This window comes from Chlorocebus sabaeus, chromosome X (assembly GCF_047675955.1).
Source record: "Chlorocebus sabaeus isolate Y175 chromosome X, mChlSab1.0.hap1, whole genome shotgun sequence".
Classification (NCBI taxonomy): domain Eukaryota; kingdom Metazoa; phylum Chordata; class Mammalia; order Primates; family Cercopithecidae; genus Chlorocebus; species Chlorocebus sabaeus.
The window spans coordinates 29,256,895-29,283,431 of record NC_132933.1 but is presented as its reverse complement, the minus strand read 5'-3'; the positions used below and the strand labels follow the sequence as shown (position 1 = coordinate 29,283,431).

At 36.7% G+C, this 26,537-nt stretch overlaps 1 protein-coding gene across 1 annotated transcript; it reads left to right on the top strand.

Annotated features, from left to right (window-relative positions):
• On the top strand, window positions 1-26,344 carry SH2D1A (SH2 domain containing 1A). Its single transcript, XM_008019502.3, has 4 exons — window positions 1-307; window positions 18,936-18,999; window positions 23,371-23,515; window positions 24,551-26,344. The coding sequence occupies exons 1-4, from the start codon at window positions 171-173 to the stop codon at window positions 24,589-24,591; spliced, it is 387 nt and encodes a 128-aa protein (XP_008017693.1). The 5' UTR covers window positions 1-170; the 3' UTR covers window positions 24,592-26,344.
• Window positions 26,345-26,537: the final 193 nt, after the last annotated feature.

Here is a 26,537-nt window from a genome sequence, read left to right as displayed (position 1 = left end):
GAAGGAGGTTTAAGGCAAGTAGACAACATCCTGTTGTTTGGGTGCTTCTCTCTTTTTTGCACATCTGGCTGAACTGGGAGTCAGGTGGTTGACTTGTGCCTGGCTGCAGTAGCAGTGGCATCTCCCTTGTACAGTTCTCCTCCTCGGCCTGCCCAAGAGCCCACCAGGCCATGGACGCAGTGGCTGTGTATCATGGCAAAATCAGCAGGGAAACAGGCGAGAAGCTCCTGCTTGCCACTGGGCTGGATGGCAGCTATTTGCTGAGGGACAGCGAGAGCGTGCCAGGAGTGTACTGCCTGTGTGTGCTGTGAGTATGATACAGTGGGCATGGGCCTGCTGAGGGTGTGGGCGGTGGGCAACGGCAGCTGGGGCCAGGGTGGAGGCCGAGGCAGGCAGGGACGCCGGCATTAGCAGCTCGCCAACACCTCCTCCATGGTCCGCCCTCAAGTCCAGCCCAGGGCCGTAGTGGAACACACTTTCTCCTGAGTCCCTCGCTGGGGATTTCATTCCCTGGGCCTCCTGCTCTCCAGAAGGCCCTCACCAGAGCCTTTTGGGGCAGCCGCAGAGGATGCCCTTTCGGGTGGTGAAATGTGGTCTAGAGTTTACCTTCGCTCCAGGAAAGACCCAGGCTCCCCACTTCTATTTTGACCCCTATCGCGTAGTGCCCTGGGAGCCTTACTCTAGCTCTCTTTAAACGACTTTTGAAGTGTCATCCCAAAGGAAGGGCATGACATTCAGGGAGAGGAGACACATTAAGAAACAGAGTCAATTACTTTAAGAATGCAATGCCAGTAAAGTCGAGATGCTGAGAGAGGAGGGGGATGTGTATGAGTAAAATCACCTCTCTGGATCTGCTGATGTAGCATCCTTTAGAAAAGTAGTGGGGGGTGGGGAGGGGCAGGGGATTTCAGAAATAGGACCCTTCTTGATAAACGTTAGGACTCACAATAGTCTTAAAGGGAATGGAGGGAAAACACCCTTGTTATGATTCAGCTTTGCCATTTGCCTAGGCATGTCTCAGTCTAAGGCTTCATTTTGAATCAAATTCATCTGCGTCTTTGCTCCAGGGCTCCGGAGTCAGGCAGATCTGAGACTTTGTCCTGTGCTAGTCAGATGTTAGGCTTGTGACCTGGGCAAATTAACCTCTCAGTCCCCCAGTTTTCTTATCCATTGAATAGGTATCACATTACTGCCTACCTCATAGGATTGTAAGATTAAGTGCTATAATGCAGTAAAAAAATTAGCACTGGGGCCTGACACCTAGTAAATGTTCAATAAATGTAAGCTATTGGTATTATCATTATACCAAAAATATATTGTTATTTTATCTTCTCTTTTCAGTTGATTTCTTTTAGGAATCATGGGGGCATTTCTAAGGAAGGACCTAGCTCAAGCATTATTGTCAGCAGGATAAAAAAAATCCATGAAAATAGCAGCCCTGCATAGCAGGTTCTAGACAGAAACCAAATGAGGTTAAATGCTTGGTAGTAAGTTCAGCATCTGATGATACCCCACAAGAGTTTGAAATACCTTATGGGTCAGTGAAGAAAGATCATCCTGATGCTGGTGCTAGAGGATTTTCACTGTATATTGTTTTTCAAAAATGGTCAAGCCTTGTTTGTGGCAGCTCTCAGGTCATGCTAAATACATTTTTCATAAAGGCTTCCAGGGAAATACGTGGAAGTTATTGAATGTCTTGGGCTTGAATCTTTATGTTTTGCTTATATAATTATTGTTCCCATGTGGAACCTAGGGAAGGGCAATGAAAATCAGCTGGGATTCTTAGGCTCTTTTCTCATTGAAAGAAGGTGGAGTGAGTGGGTGGGTGAAAGGCGCTGCTTTAGGGAAGCTGACAAAGGAGATAATGTGCTCCTTAACCCAAAGGTGAAAAAGAACGTACAAAACAAGTCTGGGCAGGGGAGGGACAACAGGGTATAGTGAGAGGCAAGATACACCTAAGACTTCAGCCTCACCAGGCTCCTGGCCGTTTCTCAAGCTCCTCAAAAATGCCCCCACTTAGGATTTCTGTGCTTATTGTTCCTTCTGCCAAAAATACCTTCAGTTCACATGTTTGTTCAACTGTCTCCTCCCTCAGAGAGGACTTGCTTGACCACCTATCTAGAACACGTGCCCTCTCTCTGTCCCTGATACACTCACTCCATCTCTTTATTTTTCTTCAAAGAGCTTTAAACTATTTGATAATTTGCCTGTTTACCTACTTATTACTGGGCTGTCCTGCAAAAATATAATCTCCATGAGGGCGGAGACATTGTCTCCATCACCAGGAACACAGGAACACATAATAGGCACTCAGCAGATATTTTTGAATTAACAAACTGTCAAGGCAAATTCTATTCTTTACTGCAAGAAACGGAATGAACATCGAGAGGTTAGGGTGTGGACCCTGGGAAAGTCACTCAAATTCTCTGGGCCTCAGTTTCCATATTTATAAAACAGGAATAGTAATGTGTATCCTACCTTCTGCAAAAGATTGCCTTAAGTACCATATACAAGAGAGAAGGACAACTTTAGCCTTTTTCCTATATAGGCCGGAACCACATGAGGAATTAACTTAGGCAGGTGAGAAATTCTCAAGCGTTTAAGTTTTTGCCCAAAGTGAATCTTGCATAAATGCTTTTTTTATGACTCTTAGTTCTCCAAGAAAACTGCCTTGTGAGGTAGCGGAAAATACTAGACAAATTGGGAGTTCCCTTATGGTGTCTTTCAAATGGTACACTGGGGACTCAAAGTCTTATGAGACTGTTAGGGTGATAGCCAGAATGTGCTGCAGAGGGAAGATATAAGGATACATTGCCTTTTATCAGTTTCTCAACGTTTTTGAGTTGAGTGTCCCTTTTGACAAATGTAAAAAATTCATTCCCTCTTTTTGGTGCTACACTGTAATTATAAAATCAAATTTTATTTAGAAATAAACCATGTACTCATTTTAAACCAAAACACTTATGCTTATGATATGTAGTCGAAATAACAATATAAATGGTGTCATGTACACATGGACAACAAGGTATAGCTGACAAACATGCATTGAATATAGGGTTTACTCAGAATGGTTTCTCATTCTAGCTTTTGTCTACTCCTATTAACCAAGAAGATTTAATTGAGCTATAGTTTTTATATTTTTATTGTAGAGATAATACATTTCATATGCCTTTCAAACTGTACTTTAAACTGTACTTTCAAACGATGCTTGCCCTTTTCCCCAGTTCTGAAGCTCCTAATCATGGCTTTCAGATATGGCCTTTTCTTCTGTTCTGGTTTATAAAATTGAACTCCTTCATAAAGCACTAAAGGAGTTTTCCATTTGTAGGATTGCTCACCTTCATTTTAAGTGATAAGTTTTTCTTTCAATTACTTTCTCTAAATAAATATAGATTTTTGTATAAGTCTATTAAAAATAGTTCCTTATACCTATTCATTATAGAAAAATTGAAACATATAGACAATAGAAATTAGAGAAACATCTATAGTTTTATTTTATTTTTTTTCTGAGATTAGTTTAATCTTGTTTTTTTTTTTTTCAAATTTTTACATCTACTGAAGCATCATGTGTAAACCAATACAAGAAGGTTGATTCAATATGAGGATATGATTTATTTATTTTTGCCTTACTTTCCAGATAATTTTGGGAAAGAAGTCAAGTGAGATAAAACGTTGAACATATGTGTGAAACTAACTAAAGACTAGCTGTAAACTTCAGTTAATCATTGTATTAATGAATTAACACTTTTTTTCATATCACAGTGCCTAGACTGTGATCAAAAAGGTGTTTTTTAAAATCAAACCTATCTAGGCCAGGCATGGTGGCTAACGTCTGTAATCCCAGAACTTTGGGAGGCCAAGGCGGGAGGATCACTTGAGGCTGGGAGTTCAAGACCAGCCTGACCAACATGTTGAAATCCCCTCTCTACTAAAAACACAAAAATTAGCCAGACTGGTGGCACACACCTGTAATCCCAGCTACTCGGGAGGCTGAGGCTGAGGCAGGAGAATTGCTTGAACCCTGGAGGTAGAGGTTGCAGTGAGACGAGATCGCCTCACTGGACTTCAGCCTGGGTGACAGAACGAGACCCTGTTATTGCTAAAAATTAGGTGAATTTTCTTCTATATTTTAATAAGATGAATTGCTTTTTGAGCACGTGTGCTCTTACAATTGTATTCTTACGAGTGACATATTTGACTACTAAAGAGTTTGATTTTTGTATGTGTCAAAAAAAGTAAGGGAAAACACCAAACTTAGAAAAGATAGCTTGCAACAGATCAAGGATTAGTTTGTGTGTGTGTGTGTGTGTGTGTATACACAAATTTACGTGTGTTAAAAAAGTATGATTGTATTCTTACAATTGTATACACTTCCCATTTCCCACTTAACATGAAAAAAATACACTCATATATAATGTTCTTAGAGACAACTTTAAGATGTTATTTTTAATGGCTGCATGGTAGTCCAGCTAGCTAGTAAGTATACCATATTTTGCTTAGCCAGTCACCTACTTTTAGACATTTGACTCATTCCATATTTTTGTTATTATAAATTCCATCAGGACGTATATTTCAGTACATTAAAGTTTCCTTGTATTTATGATTATTTCCTTATAATGAATTTCTGAAGTGGAATTTCTAGGTCAGAAAACATAAACAGCTTAGGATTCTTGATATATACATGATCATGAGATATTTTCCCTAAATGGTTATTCCATTCTACATGCTCACCTGTAATGCATGAGTGTCCGTTTCACTACACCCTCACTAGAAATGGGTATTATAGTTAAGAAAATTTTCCTTTGACATTTGGTGTGTCATTCTTTATTTTATATTTACACGCTATCTCTTTATTTTTCTCATTTTATATTCCTTTGATTAGTGACTGTCATTTTATATGGTTGTTAAGCTGTTGTATTTCCTGACATGATTTGGCATTTTGTGTATTTTTCTCATTTAACCAGTTGAATCATACTTTTTTTTAAACACACTGTATTAGTATATATATAATATATTAATCCTATTATATATAATATATAATATCCTATTGTATATATAATATATATAATAGGATTATATATATAATAGTGTGTGTGTATATATATATATATACACACACTAATCCTTGATCTGTTGCAAGGTGTCTTTTCAAATTTTGGTGTTTGCCCTTACTTTTTTTGACACATACAAAAATCAAACTTTTTAGTAGTCAAATATGTCACTTGTTTTCTTTGTGTTTGATTTCTTCCTTGGCTAGAAAGTCCTTTCCCCTTGAGGTATGTCATAAAACTTCACTGCAGTTTTTGTTTTAAATTTATGGTTTTGTTAGTTTACATTTACCTTTTTAATTCCATTTGGAGTTTTATTTTGATGCGGATAAAGGATCTAATTTGATTTTGTTTCCAGATAGGTAGCAATTGTCCTAATATAATTTATAAATACAACTTCCATTCTTCATTGATTTGCTAGCCGACTATACCATATATTAAATTCTTATATATAACAGTTACTGTTTCTGGACTATCTATTTGTCTCAATTGATCCGTTTATTCTTGCACTGATAGCACTATAGTATGATAATGTTTTAATACATTTTAAAAATTATTTGCTATTCTTATCTGTTGGTTCTTCAAAATGAAATCTAGAATCATTTTATTAAGTTAAAAAAATCCATTGGAGCAAATGTTTTAGCTCTCACATTCTAGTGAGAACACATGATATTTGTCTTCCTGTGCCTGGCTTATTTCACTTCACATAATGACTTCCAGTTCTATTTACATTGCTGCAAATAACAGGATTTCATTCTTTTTAATGGCCAGATAGTATTCAATTGTATATACATAGCACGTTTTCTTTATCCATTCACCTGTTGTTGGACTCTTCCATATCTCGGCTACTGTAAATAGTACTGTGATAAACGTGTGGGTGCAAGTATCCCTTTGATATATTGATTTCCTTTCCTTTTGGTAGATACCCTGTAGTGGGATTCCTCAGTTAAATGGAGGTAGAGAGTAAAATGATAGTTGCCAGCGGTTGGGAAGGGTGGAAGGCGATGAAGAGAGGCTGGCTAATGGGTACAGACGTACAGTTAGATAGAAGAAATGAGTTCTAGTGTTCAGTCGCACAGTAAGGTGACTATAGTTAACAATATCTTATGTATTTTAAAATAGCTAGAAGAGACTAGTTGAAATGTTCTTACACATAGCAATGATAAATATTTGACGTGATAAATATCCTAAATACCCTGATTTGATTATTATAATGCATACATGTGTTGAAACATCACATTGTACCCCATGAATATGTACAATTATTATGTACTAAAATTTTTTGAAAATACTATTGGGGTTACATTAAATTTATTAATACACTAAGAACGAATTGTCATCTTTAAATGATTTAGTCTTCCCTTCCCATAAGTCTCTCCATTTATAATTTTTTCCTTTATATCCATCAATCAAGTTTTATAGTTTCCTTTTTGTATGTCTTACACATTTTTGTTATTTCGAGTTATTGTGTGTATGAATGTGTATGCTGCTTTTAAATATAAATGGGATCTGTTTCCACTATATTTTCTGTTTCATAGGAAAGCTACTGATTTTATGTTCTGTTCTTGTATTTATCCAGTGTACTGAATGCTCTTATTAATGCAGATAGTTTTTTTTTAAAGTTTATTCCCTTTGTTTTTTTAGATACATCAAGTTTCTTTTCACTGACGTACATATGTGCTCTCACATTTCTTCCATTCTCACCCTCAATGTAGACAGCTATTGGGGAAGTTCTGACTGCCCAGTAGGATTGTTTGATGGTGATAAGAGGAGAACTAATTTAAAATATTTAAAATAATTAGCTCAAAAAATAGTTTATTTCCATAGTTGGCATTTTTCTGGACATATCTGCCTTTGCTACTTATCTGATGGAAGATTTGGAAGAAGAAATGCTGTTATAATTCTTTAGCGTCAAGGACACATAATGAAGTCATTTGACATATATGTCTTTAGATAAAAGCATAATTATCTTTTTGTCCTTTAAGTTTTAAAGGTACAACTGGGAATAAAGTGCCTGTCAAACAACTGAACTGGAGAAATGGGGGAGGAGCAGTGATGAAATAAAATTCCAGTTTATCAGTTGCACTAAAGGGGAACAGTGTGGCAAAGAACTTGAAATTATAACTTAACTTCATTTAGTGAGAAATTACAACTGACATTTAGTTTTTGAATTCAATTGGATATGTGCCTTAGTGCCACATTTATCTTCATGATAACTTAGGCCACCAACATTGTTTTCGATTTCCTGAATACAATCCAGTGGTAAAGTGAGCCTGAAAACCAGCCTAGGATTAAGTTTGCCACATATAAACCATCAAATGGATAATTCATGGCAAATAAGCCAAGTACTGACTCCGGCTGACAATGTAAAATTAAAGTTGCAAGATTAGTCTGAAGATGTCATTTAGCTTAAGCAAAGGGGGAGTCTGGGTTGATCTCTTTCAGGTTCTCCCCACCTGGCCTCTTCCCTTCAGCTCCCTCCACTGCCCTCCTTCTCTGGGTGGACAGCTCCAGCTCCATGTCGAAGCAGATTCCCTCCCTTTTAAGAATTGTGCTTTTGGAATTGTGTTAAAGACCAATTTGTTAATACATTCCCTCTAGTATAAGAGAGGGGCAGCACAGAATGGTGGTTAAGAGCCCAGATCTTCCAGCCAGATCTCTGGGTGTGCATCCCAGCTCTGACCCTTAACTAGCTATTTTACCTTGAGCAGGTTACTTTAACTTTCTGTGCTTCAGGTTTCTTACCTGTAAAAGGGCAGATGGTGATAATGAGAGTACTTACCTCACAGGGTTGTTATGACGATTATGACATGAGTTAATATTTGTAAAGTTAACATGTAATATGTGGTTTTTTTAATTGTTTGTTTGTTTTTGTTTTTTAGACAGAGTCTCGCTCTGTCGCCCAGGTTGGAGTGCAGTGGCACGATCTCCACTCACTGCATGCTCCCTCACCTCCCGTGTTCACACCATTCTCCTGCCTCAGCCTCCCAAGTAGCTGGGACTACAGGCACCCACCACCACGCCCGGCTAATTTTTTTGTATTTTTAGTAGAGACGGGGTTTCACCGTGTTTGCCAGGATGGTCTGGATCTCCTGACCTCGTGATCTGCCCGCCTCGGCCTCCCAAAGTGCTGGGATTACAGGCGTGAGCCACCACGCCCGGCCGTGTTTTTTAATATAAATAAAAGCTCTATAAATAATTGTAATACAAAGTTAGACCCACATAAGTATACATAAATAAAACTTGATATGAAAGTTCGGGGGAAGAAGTGATTATATTTATTTTCATGACTCATCAAAATATCAGATAGTTTTACCGTCAGACTTGAAGTTGAATGACTTTCAACTGTTTCAAAAATTAAAATTCTCTCTGAAAGAATAAAGTTTGGGTCACTGGAAGTTTGGAAAGCTCTTGAATCAGAGTATAGTCTCAAAAATAATGGCTTTGTGTGGGATACTATTCCTCTGGATATAAAAGTTCTGAAACATTTGTTAAAAATCATTATAGTAGGCTGGGTGCGGTGGCTCACGCCTGTAATCCCAGCACTTTGGGAGGCCGAGGCGGGCCGATCACGAGATCAGCAGATCGAGACCATCCTGGCGAACACGGTGAAACCCCGTATCTACTAAAAATGCAAAAAATTAACCGGGTGTGGCGGCAGGCGCCTGTAGTCCCAGCTACTTGGGAGGCTGAGGCAGGAGAATGGCGTGAACCCGGGAGGTGGAGCTTGCAGTGAGCCCAGATTGCGCCACTGCACTCCAGCCTGGGCGACTGAGGGAGACTCCCTCTCAAAAAAAAAAAAAAAAAAAAAAAAAAAAATTCATTATAGTTGTGTCTGATTTTTGTATGTAGCATTAGTTCATATAGACATAAAGGGCATAGGAACTGGCTTGCTTTATTTGCAGTGTCATGAAGAAGTCAGGTGTAGCTAAACTTTTTCTTTTGTGTAGTCCTTGAAGTGGTATAAAAAAGGAATTGATGTGGTTTTTTCAGTTCTAAACCAGGATCTGTCCCCAACACTGACCCACTGAGAAAATAAGAAATAAGTCAGGTTGGTTGCTTCTTGTCCACTTCTAACCTGAACACTTTTTTACAGTTAGGGACAACTTTTGATGAAATAAAGACAAATTTCAATATCAGCAGAGACTAGATTAACACATGCTTTATAGTAATTAAAATAAATTAATGGCAATGATAAAACTCCACCGTTCTTTAACAATTATTCATTTTCTGATTTTTTTGGTGATGCATTTTAAATTCTAGGATTATCAAAAAGCCCAAAAAAACTTTAATGAGGGAAGGAAGTTAAAATTACACGACATTGCTGGTTTGTCTGTATTAATGGAGGGAGTCAGAGGAAATATAATCCTAAAGGGGATGTAACAATTTAAAAAATGAATTATCTTTTTATGAGTTGTGATTTGCTTAGGCTAGGTTTGTAAGCCTCCAAATTGTAATTCTGCTTGTTTTTCTTAAAAAAGTAGTCACTTAAATAACTATAGGAAAAAATAACATGCAAGAATGCATTTATGTTAGTTTAAGTTTACTTCTAGTGTATATACACACAGGGACAGACAGTTTTGAATAGTTGTAATCAGAGTGGCATCTCCTTGTGCCCACTTTTTACACATACTATCATTTTATGTCAACATAGTCCACATAAAGTTTTTTTGAAAACCTAGGACTCTAATAATTTTGAATTTTGGCATAATATTTTATTTATTTATTTGTTTATTTATTTATTTATTTATATTTTTTGAGATGGAGTCTCTCTCTGTAGCCCAGCCTGGAGTGGTGGTGCGATCTCAGCTCACTGCAACCCCCGCCTCCCAGGTTCAAGCGATTCTCCTGCCTCAGCCTCCTGTGTGGCTGGGATTACAGGTGCGTGCCACCACAGCTGGCAGGTTTTTTTTTTTTTTTTTTTTTTTTTTTGTATTTTTTAGTAGAGACAGGGTTTCACCATGTTGGCCAGGCTGGTCTCGAACTCCTGACCTCGTGATCCACCCACTTCAGCCTCCCAGGGTGCTGGGATTACAGGTGTGAGCCATCGTGCCCAGCCAGCGTAATATTTTAAACCTTCACCTTTGACAGAGAAAGTGTAATTTTGAACCATTTTTTCTGCTATAATTCCCTTATTTTTTTGTAATTTATATATTATCTCTAAATTGACAAAAATTGTATATATGTATTGTGTACGACATGATGCTTTGAAATATGTATACATGTGTAATAGCTAAATTGGAATGATTAGCATACGCATTGCCTCACATACTTATATTTTGTGATGAGAACACTTAAAATCTACTCTTAGCAACTTTCAAGAATACAATACATTGTTTTTAACTATAGTTGCCATGTTGTACAATAGATCTCTTGAACTTGTTCCTCCTGACCTAAATGTTTTATCCTTTGACCCAAATTTCCCAATCCCCACCCTGCATGCCCCTACCAGCCCCTGGTAGCCACCCATCATTCTACTCTTGGCTTGTATTAGTTCAACTTTTTAAGATCCTGTGTATAACTGAGACTACGCAGTATTTGTTTCTCTGTGCATAGCTTATTTTGCTTTACATACTGTCCTCCATATTCATCCATGTTGTTGCAAATGACAAGATTTCCTTTGTGTTTAAGGCTGAATAGTATTCCATTGTGTATATACACCACATTTTCTTTATCCATTCATCTGTTGACAGACACGTAGGTTGATTGCATTGTGTCTTGGCTATTGTGAATAATGCTGCAATATACATGAAAGTGCAGATTTCTCCTTGACATGATGATTTCATTTCCTTTTGATATATACCCAGCAATGGGATTGCTGGATCATATGGTGGTTCTATCTTTAATTTTTTGAAGAACTTTCATACCATTTTTTATAATGGCTGTACTAATTTATATTTCTACCAACAGTGTGCAAGGTTCCCTTCTCTCTGCATCCTCTCTTATTTTTGATAATAGGCATCCTAACAGGTGTGAAATGATATCTCATTGTGGTTTCATTTGCATTTTTCTGATGATTAGTGAGGTTGAGCATTTTTTCACATACCTGTTTGTCATTTGTATATTTTCTTTTGAGAAATGTCTATTCTGGTCCTTTGCCCATTTTTAAATGGGATTATTTGTTTTCTTTCTATTGAGTAATTTGAGTTTCTTATATATTTTGGATATTAACCCCTTATCATATGTATGGTTTGCAAATATGTTCTCCCATTCTGTAGGTTGTCTCTTCATTCTGTTGATTGTTTCCTTTGCTGTTCAGAAGGTTTTTAGTTTGTTGTAATCACATTTATCTATTTCCGCTTTTGATGTCTGTGCTTTTGGGGTTATACCTAAAAACAATTCCCCTATTTTGTGTAATTATTCCTTATCTAGGGGTACTTAGGTTAGTTCAATGTTTTCATAATTAAAATAGGGCTAGTATGAAAATCTTTGTCAAATTGCTTTTTCCTCTTGACTTGTTTCCTTGGAATATATGAAGATAAGCAAGGTTATGCAGTCAAAAATATGTATGGTTTTATAGCTCTTATTATATAACTTGCTCTTATTATATAACTAGTGATTTTCCATGGACAGGGACAGAGTATGTTATGTTTGAAAAGGCATATTCAATATTTTAGTTTAATTTTATATTACAAAATTACTGGTTTATAATAGAAGCTATAGAAAATAAAACTAAGAAATATTATTGGGGAAGAAAGGAAAAAATGATTCAGAAACATTGTCCTATGAAGACTGAAATGACTGACAAACCTTCAGCTTATACTAAAATAAAATTGCATTCTTAAAGCATAGACTGAATGACTACGGAGGAGGTGGTACAGAAGTACCCTGGGCAGGTGGAAGAAGCCCGATTGACATCAGGGAAGTTGCCATCAATATTCCCAATGAGATGTGGGCGTTCTCTTTGCATTTTAATCAGTCCTTCTGTAACTTTAATGTTCACACAAATCACCTGGGCATCTTATTAAAATCCGGATTCTGATTTAACAGGTCTGGGTGGGGCCCGAGAGTCTACATTTCTAACAAGCTCCCAGGTGATGTTGATGCTGTTATCCCGGGAATGCAATTTGAGTTGCACTGTTTTAGATCTCTTCCATGTATGACATATTATAGTAAGAGTTGACTACATGGGATCCTTGGTCAGTTACTTCAGTAACTTGAAAGTGAAAGATATAAACTGCTGGCCTATTTGAGGAGTGAGACAATTTTGCTCATTCAGAAATTGGAGGGGTTGTGGGGAGAAATAAATTGTTAATATTAGATGAGTTAATCATGAGAAGTTTTATGTACCATTGACACCAGGTTGTTCAGAAACTGAAGGAGGTAGGAACTTTTGAAGTGGTACTCAGGTTCCTGCTGCTTAACTGAAAGTGAGATAAGATCAGATTCGTTAGGAAACAATTCTCAAAACAGACTCATTTACTTTGACTAAATACGTCTGAATGATAGTAGGGAGATAGAATCATTGCATTTTTTAGAGACCCACTGTTTTAGAAAGTGGAAAACTTGTTGCTTACCATTCTGCTTATTTTGTTGCTGAGATTTTAAATAATGAATCTCCACATCACCCTTATGATACTGAATTATTGCCATTAATCGTTTCTCATAGGGAAAATGGAACTAACAACCTATGCTGTTTCACTGCTTCCATCTCCATTTTGCTATATGGCTTTAAGAAAATCACTTAAAGGCTTACGTTGAGTTCCCATGGTAAAAAATGGAAATCAAAGCTCTTGCCTTGTTCCCCATAGAGTACTTGCTGAAGTTAGTGGGCTTTGAGGTAGATTTCAAGTGTTTAAAAAGACAAAAGACTTTAACATTGTAATATTGTATATTTATTCAGCATATTATATATAGGCATATATCAAGCTATTTTATATATGATCTAAATATTCTGGCAATCCTTTGTAAAAAATAAAACATCATATAATCCACATCAGTAGTTAAATTGACCTTTTGTTCAGTGTCATGAATCAAGTAAATCTGAATAGTGTGTTTCAGATATTTTTTGCCCTTTAGGTAATCAGTCCTGATGGATATTGAGGAAAGATGTAGTAATTTTTTTTTTTTTGAGATGAAGTCTCACTCTTGTCACGTAGGTTGGAGTGCAATGGCGCGATCTCAGCTCACTGTAACCTCCACCTCCTGGGTTCAAGCGATTCTCCTGCCCCAGCCTCCTGAGTAGGTGGGATTACCAGCGTCTGCCACCACACACGGCTAATTTTTGTATTTTTAGTAGAGATGGGGTTTCACCATGTTGGCCAGGCTAGTCTCGAACTCCTGACCTCAGGTGATCTGCCCACCTCAGCCTCCCAAAGTAAAGTGCTGGGATTACAGATGTAAGTCTAATTTAATTCACGTATTTAAATACTTTTATTTCCAAAGGAGGTTAATGGTAAATGTGATCATCAAGTCAAGCATGACCTTCTGCTTGTAAACACATTGATTTTAACCAGAGTTCAGTGCGTGTCCTGGCTAGGTGTGGTGGTTCACACCTGTAATCCTACCACTTTGGGAGGCCTAGGTGGGAGGATAGCTTGAGGCCAGGAGTTCAAGACCATTGTGGTCAACAGAGCAAGACCCTGTCTCTGCAAAAACTAAACTAAACCAAAAAAAAAAAAAAAAAAATTAGCCAGGCACAGCAGTGTGCACCTGTAGTGGCAGCTACTCAGGAGGCTAAGGCAGGAGGATCGCTTAATCCCAGGAGAGCAAGCCTGCAGTAAGCTATGATCACCCTGCTGAACTCCAGCCTGAGTGACAGAGCAATACACCATTTAAAAAAAAGAAAAAAAGAAAAAAAGAAAAAAAAAAAAGCACGTGTCCTAACCAAAGATCTCTATTGACTCAAACTTGTGCCCAAGAATAGCAATCAGAAAGTTTATTAAATAAATGATTTACTTTCACATTCAATTGATTCACAATAGATTTAGATTCACATTCAAAATCTGAAACAATTCATTATAAAGTTTACCTTACAGTTTTATGAGGTAAAATTTATTAGGCAAATTAAGTGGCATTACTATATATACTAAAGTATAACAAATAATCTGTATCAGTACAGTGTGGGGATCAGGAACTGGGGATCTAGAAATGGGCCTGATTCAAATCCCATTTTTGCTTCTTAATCTCTAGTCTGATTTTGGTTACTTAACATATCAAAGTCTCAGTTTCCTCATGTATAAAATAAATATTACAATATAAACCTAATAGGATTTTTGTGGGGTCCAAAGGAGATAATGCATGTACTATAAACTTAACTTTTTTTCCTCCTAAATTCACATGTTTAAACCCTTACCTCCAATATGCTTGTATTTGGAGATAGGACCTCTAGGATCTAATTAAGGTTAAATGAGATCATAAGGATGGGGCTGTAATCTGATAGACTTGGTGACCTTATGAGAAAAGGAAGAATGCATGTACAAAGAAGAGGTCATATGAGCACACAGCAAGAAGGTGGCTGCCTACAAGCCAAGAGAAGAGGCTTCAGAATGAAACTTACTGTACTGGCACCTTGATCTTGGACTTCCCAGTCTCCAGAATTGTGAGAAATAAATTTCTGTTGTTTAAGCCACCCTGTCTATAGTATCTTGTTATGGCAGCCTGAACAGACCAATACAGATTTTGGTACTAAGAAGAGGAGTACTGCTGTAACAAATACCCAAAAATGTGGAAGTGGCCTTAGAACTAGGTAATGAGTAGAGACTGGGGAAGTTTTAAGGTGTATTCTAGAAGAAAGCATAGATGGCTGTGAACAGAATGTTGGTAGAACTATTTATTCTGATGAGGTCTCAGATGGAAATCAGGAAGATGTTACTGCAGACTGGGAGAACTGGGAGAAAGGTGTTCCTTGTTATAAATGGTAAAGAACTTGACTGAACTGTGTTCTAGTATTTTGAAGAAGGTAGAATTTGTTGAGTAAAAAAATTGACTATTTATCTGAGGAGATTTCTAAGCAAAATGTTGAAGGAGTGGCTCAGTTCCTTCTTACTGCTTATAGTAAAATACAAAAGGAGAGAGATGAATTGAAGAAGGAATTGTTAAGCAAAAAGGAACTGGAACTTAAACATTTGGAAAATTCTGAGTCTTTATGTATTGCAATAAATGAGGAAGCTTGTGCTGGAGACAACACTAGGGTGTGGCTGGATTATCTATCACTTCTTAAGATTGCTTATGATATTAACCAGCCGTCTCAGCAGAAGTCAGGAATAGAGTTTGGATAAAAGCAGCAGAAATATTACCAGTTTGGACCAAAGAGAACAGGACAGTATGGTATAGTTATTTGGCTGCAAACATGGTTTATCCTTCAAGAAAAAAGGAAGAATGACCCTGAGGGTGATTCAGAGATCACCAGGGCTGCCATTCCTACTATAGGCCCAGAGTGCACAGGCCTGGAGGCTAAGGCTGCCTCTACCTTGGTTTCAGAAAGTGAGACTGACATCCAATAGAGCCACATGGGTGGGGCCATCACCCTAGCCAAAGGATGTGGCCACCTTACAGAGCTGTGGGGGTGATGCTGCTTTCCCAGTGAACCTGAAAGGCAGAGTATTGAATCAAAGAGGATTATTCTTGAGCCTTAAGAGCTAATGGAGTTTGCCTTGCTAGGTTTTGGACTTGCTTGGGACCTGCAACCCCTTTATTTCTTCCAATTTCTCCCTTTGGAATGGGAATGTCTATTGTCTTCCTGTAGCACCATTATATTTTGGAAGCACATAGCTTGTCTGGTTTCATAGTTTCACAACTGGAAATAAATTTTGCCTCAAGATGAATAATACTGCTAGTCTAACCCACATCTAATTTTATTTAGATGAAACTTTGGACTTTAGATTTTAAGTTGATGCTAGAATTAGTTAATTTATTTTGAGGCCATTGGGATGGTATAAGTGTGAGAAGGACATGAGTTTTGGGGGTCAACAGTGGAATGATGTAGACTGAATTGTGTTCCCCCCTACTATGTTTAAGCTCTAACCTCCAACATGACTGTAATTAGAGATAGGGGATAATTAAAGTTAAATGAGGTCATAAGGGTGGGGCTCTAATATGATAGGATTGGGGGCCTTATTACAACAGAGAAGGCTGTGTGAGCACACAGCAAGAGGTCAGCTACTCGCAAGGCAAGAGAAGAGGGCTCAAAATGAAACTTACGTTGCTGGCACCTCGATCTTGGACTTTCCAGCCTCCAGAACAGTGAGAAAGTAAATTTCTTTTATTTATGCCATTCAAGGTATGGTATTTTGTTATGGCAGCCAAACAGACTAATGCAGAAAGTAAAACTCTTGGCATGTAGTAGAAATCAATTAGACAGATATGCAATATAGATATAAACTGAGTAATGGGAGGGAATATTTATCCCATTTAAAAGGATAAGCTGCTTTTAGGAAAATAAAGTTACAGCTAAGGCGCTTTGGAGATAGTCCTAGTTTACAGCATTTTAGAGTTGCTCTTCCACAAAAATATAGTAAAAACAAGCAGCACTTGTTTTGAATTCATATTTTTTTAACTATTACTTCATTTATAATATATTATAGAGTAATATAGTAATACAGTCATGTGCAATATAGCAACATTTTCCTTAATGACGAACAGTATATACAATGGTGGTCCCATAAGATTATAATGGAGCTGAAAAATTCCTATCACCTACTGATGTTGTAGCCATTGTAATGCCACAGCACAGTGAATTACTTATGTATTTGTGATGACACTGGTATAAACAAACCGTCTGTGCTGTCAGTTGTATAAAAGTATAGCACAGGCCAGGTGTGATGGCTCACATCTGTAATCCCAGAACTTTGGGAGGCTGAGGCAGGTGGATCACCTGAGGTCAGGAGTTCAAGACCAGCCTGACCAATATGGTGAAACCCCATCTCTACTAAAAACACAAAAATTAGCCAGTCATGGTAGCGTGCACCTGTAGCCTCAGCTACTTGGGAGGCTGAGACAGGAGAATTGTGTGAACCTGGGAGGCGGAGGTTGCAGTGAGCTGAGATTGCGCCACTGTACTCCAGCCTGGGCAATACAGCGAGACTCTATCTCAAAAAAAGAAAAAAAAAATAGAAAAAAGAAAAAAATGTATAGCACAGACAATTATATACAGTACACAATAATTGATAATGATAACAAATTACTGTGTTACTGGTTTATGTATTTACTGTACTACACATTTTATCATTATTTTAAAATCTACTCCTACTTATATAAAAAATGTTAGCTGTAAAACAGCCTTGGGCAGGTCCCTCAGGAGGTAATCCAGAAGAAGGCATTGTTATCATAGGAGATGACAGCTCCCTGTGTGTGACTACACCTGAAGATCCTGCAGTGGGATAAGATGTAGAGGTGGAAGACAGTGATACTGATGATCCTGACCCTCTGTAGGCCTAGGCTAATGTGTGTATTTGTGTTTTAGTTTTTAACAAAAAAGTTTAAATAGCAAAGAATACATAAAATAAAAAATTTAAAAAACAGAGAAAAGCTTATGGAATAAGGATATAAAGAAAAACAGTTTCGTATAGCTGTACAATGTGTTTGTGTTTTAAGTGAAGTGTTATAAAAGAGTCAAAAAGTTTAAAAAGTTTAAGAGTTTATAAAGTAAAAGAATGGAAGCTAAGGTTAATTTATTATTGAAGAGTTTTTTTTTTTTTTTTTTTTTTTTTTTTGAGACAGAGTCTCGCTCCGTCACCCAGGCTGGAGTGCAGTGGTGTGATCTCATCTCGCTGCAACCTCCACCTCCTGAGTTCAAACGATTCTCCTGCCTCAGTGCCTCAGCCTCCCAAGTAGCTGGGATTACAGGTGTGTGCCACCATGCCCAGCTGATTTTTTGTACTTTTAGTAGAGACGGGGTTTCATTGTGTTAGCCAGGATGGTCTCGATCTCTTGACCTCATGATCCGGGAAATGTAAATATTTTAAAATAAATTTAGTGTAGCCTAAGTTTACAGTGTTTATAACATTCTAGTAGTATAATGTCCTAGGCCTTCACATTCACTCACCACTCACTCATTGACTCACCCAGAGCAACTTCCAGTCCTGTAAGTTCTATTCATGGTAAGTACTCTCAACAGGTATACCATTCTTTATCTTTTATACTGTATTTTACTGTGCCTTTTCTATGTTTAGGTAGGTTTAGATACACAAATACTTACCATTATGTTACAACTGCATATAGTATTCTGTACAGTAACATGCTGTACAGGTTTGTAGCCTGGAGTAATAGGCTATACCACATAGCCTAGGTGGTATACCATATAGATTTGTGTAAATACAGTCTATCATGTTTGCACAACAATGAAATCACCTAACGGTGCACTTCTCAGAATGTATCCCCCTTGGTAAGTGATACATAATTGTGGCAATATTATATTGCTATACATTAAAATAGTAATTTTATAAAAATATAGTTATATTCATATTATAGTATTACATCCGTATACTATTGCTATTATATTTATAACAAATATTATTAATATTAATAATTATGTAGGCCTGATAGTGTATTATCCCAGTGAAATGTTTTCACCTTAAGGTTCGATATGTACTTAAAAATAAGTCTATTGTTTGTTAAAACTATCTAATAATTCATGGTTTTATCAATTACAACAGGTCCCTGTTGTAGTTTCTTTCTGTCCAAATAGTCTCTCAACTTGACAAATCTTTAGGAGCATGAATTTCCATATTTCAAAAAATGAAAAGATAAATCTCACTGGAAACTGTGGTTGGGCAGTTACAATATGGAGACAAGTTAGATTCACTATGCTTTGCTTCCTGTGAATGCAATGGCACCATATACGTGTGTCCTAGTATAAGTGACATTTATATGTAATATTAAGCTTAAATTTACAGTATCCATTGTCCTTTCGGAATATTTTAGTAATGGAAGTTTATTCTTTCACAGGTATCACGGTTACATTTATACATACCGAGTGTCCCAGACAGAAACAGGTTCTTGGAGTGCTGAGGTATAGTTTTATTTATTTTTGCTTCTGGGGGTGTCAAGGAGGTGTTTGAAATTTAGGCTGGTTTTATAAAAGAGTGAATTCTACATTATGAAGTATTCATAAGGTTGAAATATTTAAAGCTCCAATCAAAAATTGTTCTTGGGTCATTAAGAAAGCTTTAGAGAATTTTGATCCCAGTCCTGTTTAGCCACCATTTTGCAGAGTTGTATGACTTCAGGAGAAAGATAAAAATGTTGAAGGGTTATGTCAAACTTTTAGTGACTATGTGAAATCTTAGAAAGCATATCAAAAGCAGGTAAAATAATTAAATGAACAGTTATTTACCAGATGATACCAGTATGAGTGTTGGTATTATGGGAGATTAAAAACCATGATGCTTGTTTTCTAAGAGACTACAATATCCTTGGGAAGTTATAACTTGAAATTAAACAGTTATGAGTGGAAGAAACTCGGCTTTGGGAAGAAACCAGGCAAATCTGGGTTCCAGGTCTGGTCTCCCCTCCTCTCTGATAGGTCTATGATCTTGGGCAGGTTACTTGACTTTTCTGTGAGCCAGTTTCTTCATTTGTAAACTGAGCCTAAGAATCCTCCCTTATGCACAGGGCTCATTTTGAAGAGTAAATAAGATAACACACATAAAGAAGCTCTTTGCCATAGGGCCTGACACACAGTGAGCCCTCAAAAAAGTGAACTCCTGAAAATTGCCACAGCTCCTATTAATAACTCAATCTATACACTTAAAATTTTCTGAAGTCTATACTTCAAAAATTAAAATAGCTCTCCCGTTTACTAATTTATCAGTAAATTGGAAAGCACAAATTACAGCCCACAAATGTTTTGAACCACTGAGATGAATTAGGCCAAGTTTTCAAACATACTGTTGCTGTATTATGTAAGGATTATTAAAACTATAATACTAACTAAAGATAAAGTTATGCCATTTCTAATCAAAATGATTTATAGCTGTTTATTTAAAAAAATTCTCTGTATCACTACAGAGATGATTGAATAAGAAATTAAACTTTATTATGAAGAAAGTTACATGTAACATATACTGACAAACACACACACACACACACACACACACACATATGTTTGTATATTATTTCACCAGAAATAGCTCTTCTCCCTAGAGAAATACCCTTCAGCTGCTGAAGATTATTATGTAAGGAAAGGATCTTAAATTCTTAGGGTTTAACAACTTTGTTTTTAAACTTGTTTTCCTGCATTTTGAGTATAACATCATATGAGATTGTTACATGCTTGTGATCATGTTAAAGAAGAGAGGGCTTATTGAACACAAATGCCCCTCATCCTGTTGTCTGATCTGACCTTGTTTATTTAATAATATTGTAATTTTCTGCATCAAGAGAGCAGAAGATTGGCATGACTTATCCCCAAATAGAAAATAGTTTAAAAAGTTCTTTAATTTTTGAAATGCATATTGCGTTTTTTTCTATCTACTAAATTTACCTTATTAGCAGTGCTGTTCTAAGGTGAATATTAAACTAGTATATATTCTCAGAGCTCATACCACCTGACTGGAAGAAATTTCTCTAGAGCATATTGAAAACCAGCTGTGATCTAATACATGTTTCCATGGATAACTAAGAGGTGACAGTATGGGAGATGTGCAAATTTGAAGAATAGCTGAGTTCAGTGACAGGATGAGAGTTGTCAGTGGTACAATTCTTGTGATAAATGTATTTTCAAAACTGGGTAAATGATAGATATTAATACTTATTTTTGGAACAATGTTTTAGTTTGCCATGCTGCAGGAAAAATCAGGGCAGTAACACGCCATCATCTGTGCATATATTGTGCTAGAAATGTAGGTAAGTGAGATTTGTTTTAAAGAGTGTAATGAAATCGAACCCTGGCCCCACAGAATTATGAAAGACAGATATCATGTGTATTTCTAGTTTTAGAGAGATTTTTAGGTTAAATCATTGCCTAGTGTATTATCTTATATGACTCAGACTAAAATTTTGCTAAATTGTTAATTTAGATAATTCTACAATCTACTTTCCCTTATTAATATGTGAATTGTTGGCAATACATTATTTAAAACGTACTGACATCACAACAGTGATATCACCCTGTTGACATCACTGTCTTCAGGCTTTACTGGGTATATGATCAGGAGATCAGCAGATGTTAAATAATTGTCCTTATTAATCTAAGTAAAATACTGTAAAATAGGCCAGTCATTTGCTTATGAAACATCAGATCCCCAATTCAAATAGCTTCCATACCTCCAGTGCTATTATTCCTCTCTGTTAGCATGGATAATCAAGTGTTAACTACATATCAGTACCCATAAAAATGATGCTTCTCTGTTTTGTTTTGTTTTGAGGCAGAGTCTCACTCTGTCGCTCAGGCTGGAGTGGTGGAATGGCACGATCTCGGCTCACTGTAACCTCTGCCTCCCAGGTTCAAGGGATTCTCGTGCCTCAGCCTCCCAAGTAGCTGGGATTACAGGTGTGTGCCACCACGCCTGGCTAATTTTCATATTTTTAGTAAAGCTGGGATTTCACCATGTTGCCCAGGCTGGTCTTGAACTCCTGACTTCAGGTGATCCACTGGTCTCAGCCTCCCAAAATGCTGGGATTACAGGTGTGAGCCACTGTGCCCGGCTATGCTTCTGTTGATAAATGGTTTTACAAGCCACAAGAACAGCCAAAAAGATGTGTGATTTGAAATCTTTCCACACTTGGGGAGTGTACAGTTTCTCTTCTGGTTGATGACCCTAGCTTCGCTAGATCCTGTTTGACCCAGTTCTAATCTGAAAGGCAAGAGACTGGGTCCTGGGATTCAGAGCCAGTTCTGCCTCTGGTTGTCTGTATGACTTTGGGCAAGCTGATTAATTTCTTTGCATTCACATTTTCTTATCTGTCAAATGGGAATAACTGAATAAGCCAATAACTGCCATTTTGTGAGGAAATAGTGAAGGCAAGAGATAGGAATGTGCTTTGCAAATGAAAAAGTGCACTGAGGAGAGTATAAGGAGGCAATTTGTGCCTATGGCCTGCATTTGCAATTTGGAGATTCTATCTTGGAACCAAAGAACTGTTTGGATTTCTGCAAGAATGGCCATGTTATTTTGGATGAGTTCTCAATCAAGCTTTAGGAAGGTGGAGGGTAGGTGAGAGAGTGGGGTGGAGCTGGGTGAGAGAGTGTTCTACATCTACTGTGAACATATGGGGGAACACTAATATAGAGCTAAAGGGAATTTTTGTCATGTTTTCAATGAAAAATTACCCCAACATAAGGAAATGACTGAGAGTTACTATGGATAGTGTAGTATGCTATCTTCAGCATACCACTGTCTAGCTGACAGAAGTCTTCATGCCAGCCTTCATGTTTTCTCATTAAATTCTAAAAAAACAAACAGCTCCCACCTCAAAAATCTTCCAGATGGAATAGCTGAAAAACAACTTTAAAAAAAAATACTAGTCATTGTTCAATTGCTCATAGCAATACTACTTTATTTTATGTAAAATGACAGTTTTGAGCTGATGCCTGAAGCTTGGCTCATAAGCTTTTGCAGGAAATTGTTGTTGATTTCAGGCAGTGTCTTTGCAAGACAACTGATGTCAGGAAAGGAATACATTTTAATAGTTACCTGCAAATAACTGTCTCTTTAAAAATACACAAATAAATAAAGGTGACCTTATATAGTCTTTCATTTTCATGTCATAGAGAAAACCTTGTTACAGTGACATGCTGATGAAGAGAATAATTTTGGGAGTATAGGGAAGTTTCCCAAGGAGGAAAAATTTTAATGTGAAGAATGACGCAGGAAATATTATGAGGTGAAAGAGTATGAGGACTGAACTAGCCGTGCACTGTGTGTATCATAACAGCCAATTTTTAATTTCCTGTGTAGCATTTTATATTGTGGGATGATGGCAGGGAGGATGGGTTGTTGGTTTTTCTTTTGTTGTTGTTCCTCAGGCTTTTTATTAATGACCTGTAGGATCTGTTTTTTTTTTTTTTTTTTTTTTTTCCTGTTTAACGGCATCCCCTCTGTTGGTGAATTCATTGTGGGTAATGGCCTGTATACCCTTAGAGGTTTGAGATGTCTGATGGGGAGCAGGCAGGAAGGGCAGGGCGATGAGCAAGAGCTTGTACAAACTAATACCACCCTTGGGAGAACTGAAATGACAGCTCATTAGCTCCTCTTGCAGGGAAATTCAGCCAACCAAAGTAAACTCTTCTGGAATGTTGTTTTTCCTTCTTTCTTATGTTTTCAAATATTTCAACAAGTTACACAACTGTTACCTCTCTTAGCATCCCTCGCACATTTCGTAGGTCTTTTTGTATCATTTTGAGATAGGTAAATAATTTGCTTGGCCTTTTATTTTCCAGACAGCACCTGGGGTACATAAAAGATATTTCCGGAAAATAAAAAATCTCATTTCAGCATTTCAGAAGCCAGATCAAGGCATTGTAATACCTCTGCAGTATCCAGTTGAGAAGAAGTCCTCAGCTAGAAGTACACAAGGTACTACAGGTATGATTTACTCTTAATTTTTGACAGGGTTTGGAAGCTCAGATTTATGAGTCAACCTATTCATAACCATATAATCAATTAGAAGTTATGTAAGAAAAATGCAATAAGAAAGTAGATGTAGCCAGCAAGTAAAATGAGAGGTGACAATTTATGTGCTATAATTTTAATCTATTATTCTATAAACTTTTAATAAATCGCTGTAAAATCATCAAAAATTCTATAAGCCCATAACATTTTAACTGCTCTTGTCTGTCTCATCTTGTTCTTTCCTGTCCCTTTTATAGGTAGCTAAGTATCATTTCACTTCACTAATTCAGACACAAATAATGTGAAAGATGGTATAATTCAGAGAACACCTGAGCTGTGTTTTACCTTTGCTTAGTAAACTGTTTTTTTCCTACAGGGACATGAAAGCTAACGTTAGCCTGGCACACACGATTCTGGTTTCTGAATCGGTGGTGCTTGAATTAATGACATTTTTCTGAAGCAAAGGAAATTAAATAGTAGACTTTATTGTTCCACTGGCACAAATTATTGCATATCCTGAGCAAACCTATTTTAGTGTATGTGTCGTGCTAAAGACTGAATACCAGCCAATGTCTGTAGCTATCTGATACGTGACTGTTTACTCCTCTATTGAATGGGGTTTATCATTTGTTTGGAGTAAGAGGATCGGCCTTGATTGAAACAATAAATATTTATGATAAAAGAAAATGAGTTGTTATGTCCCTTTTTGACAGGGACCTAGGCTCAGGCATAAACTGACAATTAGACTCAAGTGGTGAATTAAATTAATGAATAGCCTTTTTAATACAAATGCAAATAGAACTCTAATTTCCAAGTTGGCTAGTTGTTTTTTTCTGCCTAGTATTCCATTCTTCATAACTCAATTTTAAATAATAGTTGCTTATGGTATATTATTGTGTTGTGTCATTGTGAGTTTTATGCAGTTGGACATTTTATAAGTATGCGTTAATCTGTAATTTTAATAGCTTGCAAGTTTATTTTTTCTTGATTTTTGTTATTTTTCTTTAGGGATAAGAGAAGATCCTGATGTCTGCCTGAAAGCCCCATGAAGAAAAATAAAACACCTTGTACTTTATTTTCTATAATTTAAATATATGCTAAGTCTTATATATTGTAGATAATACAGTTCAGTGAGCTACAAATGAATTTCTAAAGCCATTGTAGTCCTGTAATGGAAGCATCTAGCATGATGTCAAAGCTGAAATGGACTTTTGTACATAGTGAGGAGCTTTGAAATGAGGATTGGGAAAAAGTAATTCCATAGGTTATTTTCAGTTATTATATTTACAAATGGGAAACAATTTAAAGCATAATGAATACTTTATAAATGATTAATGTCAATTCTTGCCAAATATAAATAAAAATAATCCTCAGTTTTTGTGAAAAGCTCCATTTTTAGTGAAATATTATTTGATAGCTACTAATTTTAAAATGTCTTGCTTGATTGTATGGTGGGAAGTTGGCTGGTGTCCCTTGTCTTTGCCAAGTTCTCCACTAGCTATGGTGTCATAGGCTCTTTTGGGATTTTTGAAGCTGTATACTGTGTGTTAAAACAAGCACTAGAAAAAGAGTGAAGGATTTATGTTTAATTCTGAAAGCAACCTTCTTGCCTAGTGTTCTGATGTTGGACAGTAAAATCCACAGACCAACCTGGAGTTGAAAATCTTATAATTTAAGATACGCTCTAAACATGTTTATCGTATTTGATGCTTCAGGATTTGAAATTGTATTACAAATCCAATGAAATGAGTTTTTCTTTTCATTTACCTCTGCCCTAGTTGTTTCTACTACATGGAAAACCTCATTTTGAAGGGAAACTTCAGCAGCTGCAGCTCATGAATAACTGATTTGTAACCAGCCTCCTTTTGAAGTAACCCTACAAAACCACTGGAAAGTTTATGATTATATTAAGTTTTAAAAAAAATTCCAAGTGATTGAAACCTACATGAGAGTCAGAATTTTATGTGGTATTTTCTTCTCACATTTATATTTTCATGATTTGTGATTGATTATATGTCACTTTGCTACAGGGTTCACAGAATTCATTCACTCAACAATGTAATAGGACACTGAGGGTATAGAAGTAAAAACACCTGGTCCCTGCTCTCAGTTCACTGTCTCGTTGGACGAGAAAACAATAATGATAAAAGACAGTGAAAGAAAATAACAATAAAAGACAAGGAAACAATAACAATGAAAGTTGATAAGTACATGATAAATGAGGATCCCCATGTGTAGGTAGATCTGGTCTTTAGAGCCAGATAGATCTGGTCTTTAGAGGCAGACCGAGTCAATGCAAATACTCTGGTCCATGGGCCATATGAAAAGGCTAAGCTTCACTGTAAAATAATAACTTGGAATTTTGGGTTGTGTATGAGTGTTGGTGAACTTGGTTTTAATTAGTGAACTGTTGAGAGACAGAGCTACTCTTCATGTACTGTCAAGACCTGATTTCTGAGCATTTAATATGGATGATGTGGGAGTGAAAAGTGGAGTATGGCCCCAGTAATGCATTATGGGTGGTTTACCATTTCTTGAGGTAAAAGCATCACTTTAACTTGTAAAGGAATTTAAAAATCCTACTTTCATGGTAAGTTGCATAGGTTTAATAATTTTTAATTATATGGCTTGAGTTTAAATTGTAATAGGTGTAACTAATTCTAACTCTATAATGTGTTCATTCTGGAATAATCCTAAACATATGAATTATGTTTGCATGTTCACTTCCAAGAGCCTTTTTTTTTAAAAAAGCTTTTTTTGAATCATCAAGTCTTTCACATTTAAATAAAGTGTTTGAAAGCCTTATTTACCTAATTTGTCTTGAAATATTCCTTATAATTCCTTATAAAAATATTCAGAGACTGATGCTATTAATAAACCAAATAAAGGATTGATGATTATCTTATCTTTTTGGAGTGATTCCCTGGAAAAGGTAAGTGCTTTTTTGATTTTGTTGCTGTCAAAGTTCCCAGTTGATGAGCCTACTCCCTGTCGT

What these genes read in the sequence shown, in the direction of transcription:
- SH2D1A (XM_008019502.3), top strand. Translation starts at nt 171, where the DNA reads ATGGACGCAGTGGCTGTGTATCATGGCAAAATCAGCAGGGAAACAGGC. An exon ending in GTGTACTGCCTGTGTGTGCT is followed by an intron (nt 308 to 18,935) that starts GTGAGTATGATA and finishes ATTCTTTCACAG; the next exon opens with GTATCACGGTTACATTTATA. An exon ending in CAGGTTCTTGGAGTGCTGAG is followed by an intron (nt 19,000 to 23,370) that starts GTATAGTTTTAT and finishes TTTATTTTCCAG; the next exon opens with ACAGCACCTGGGGTACATAA.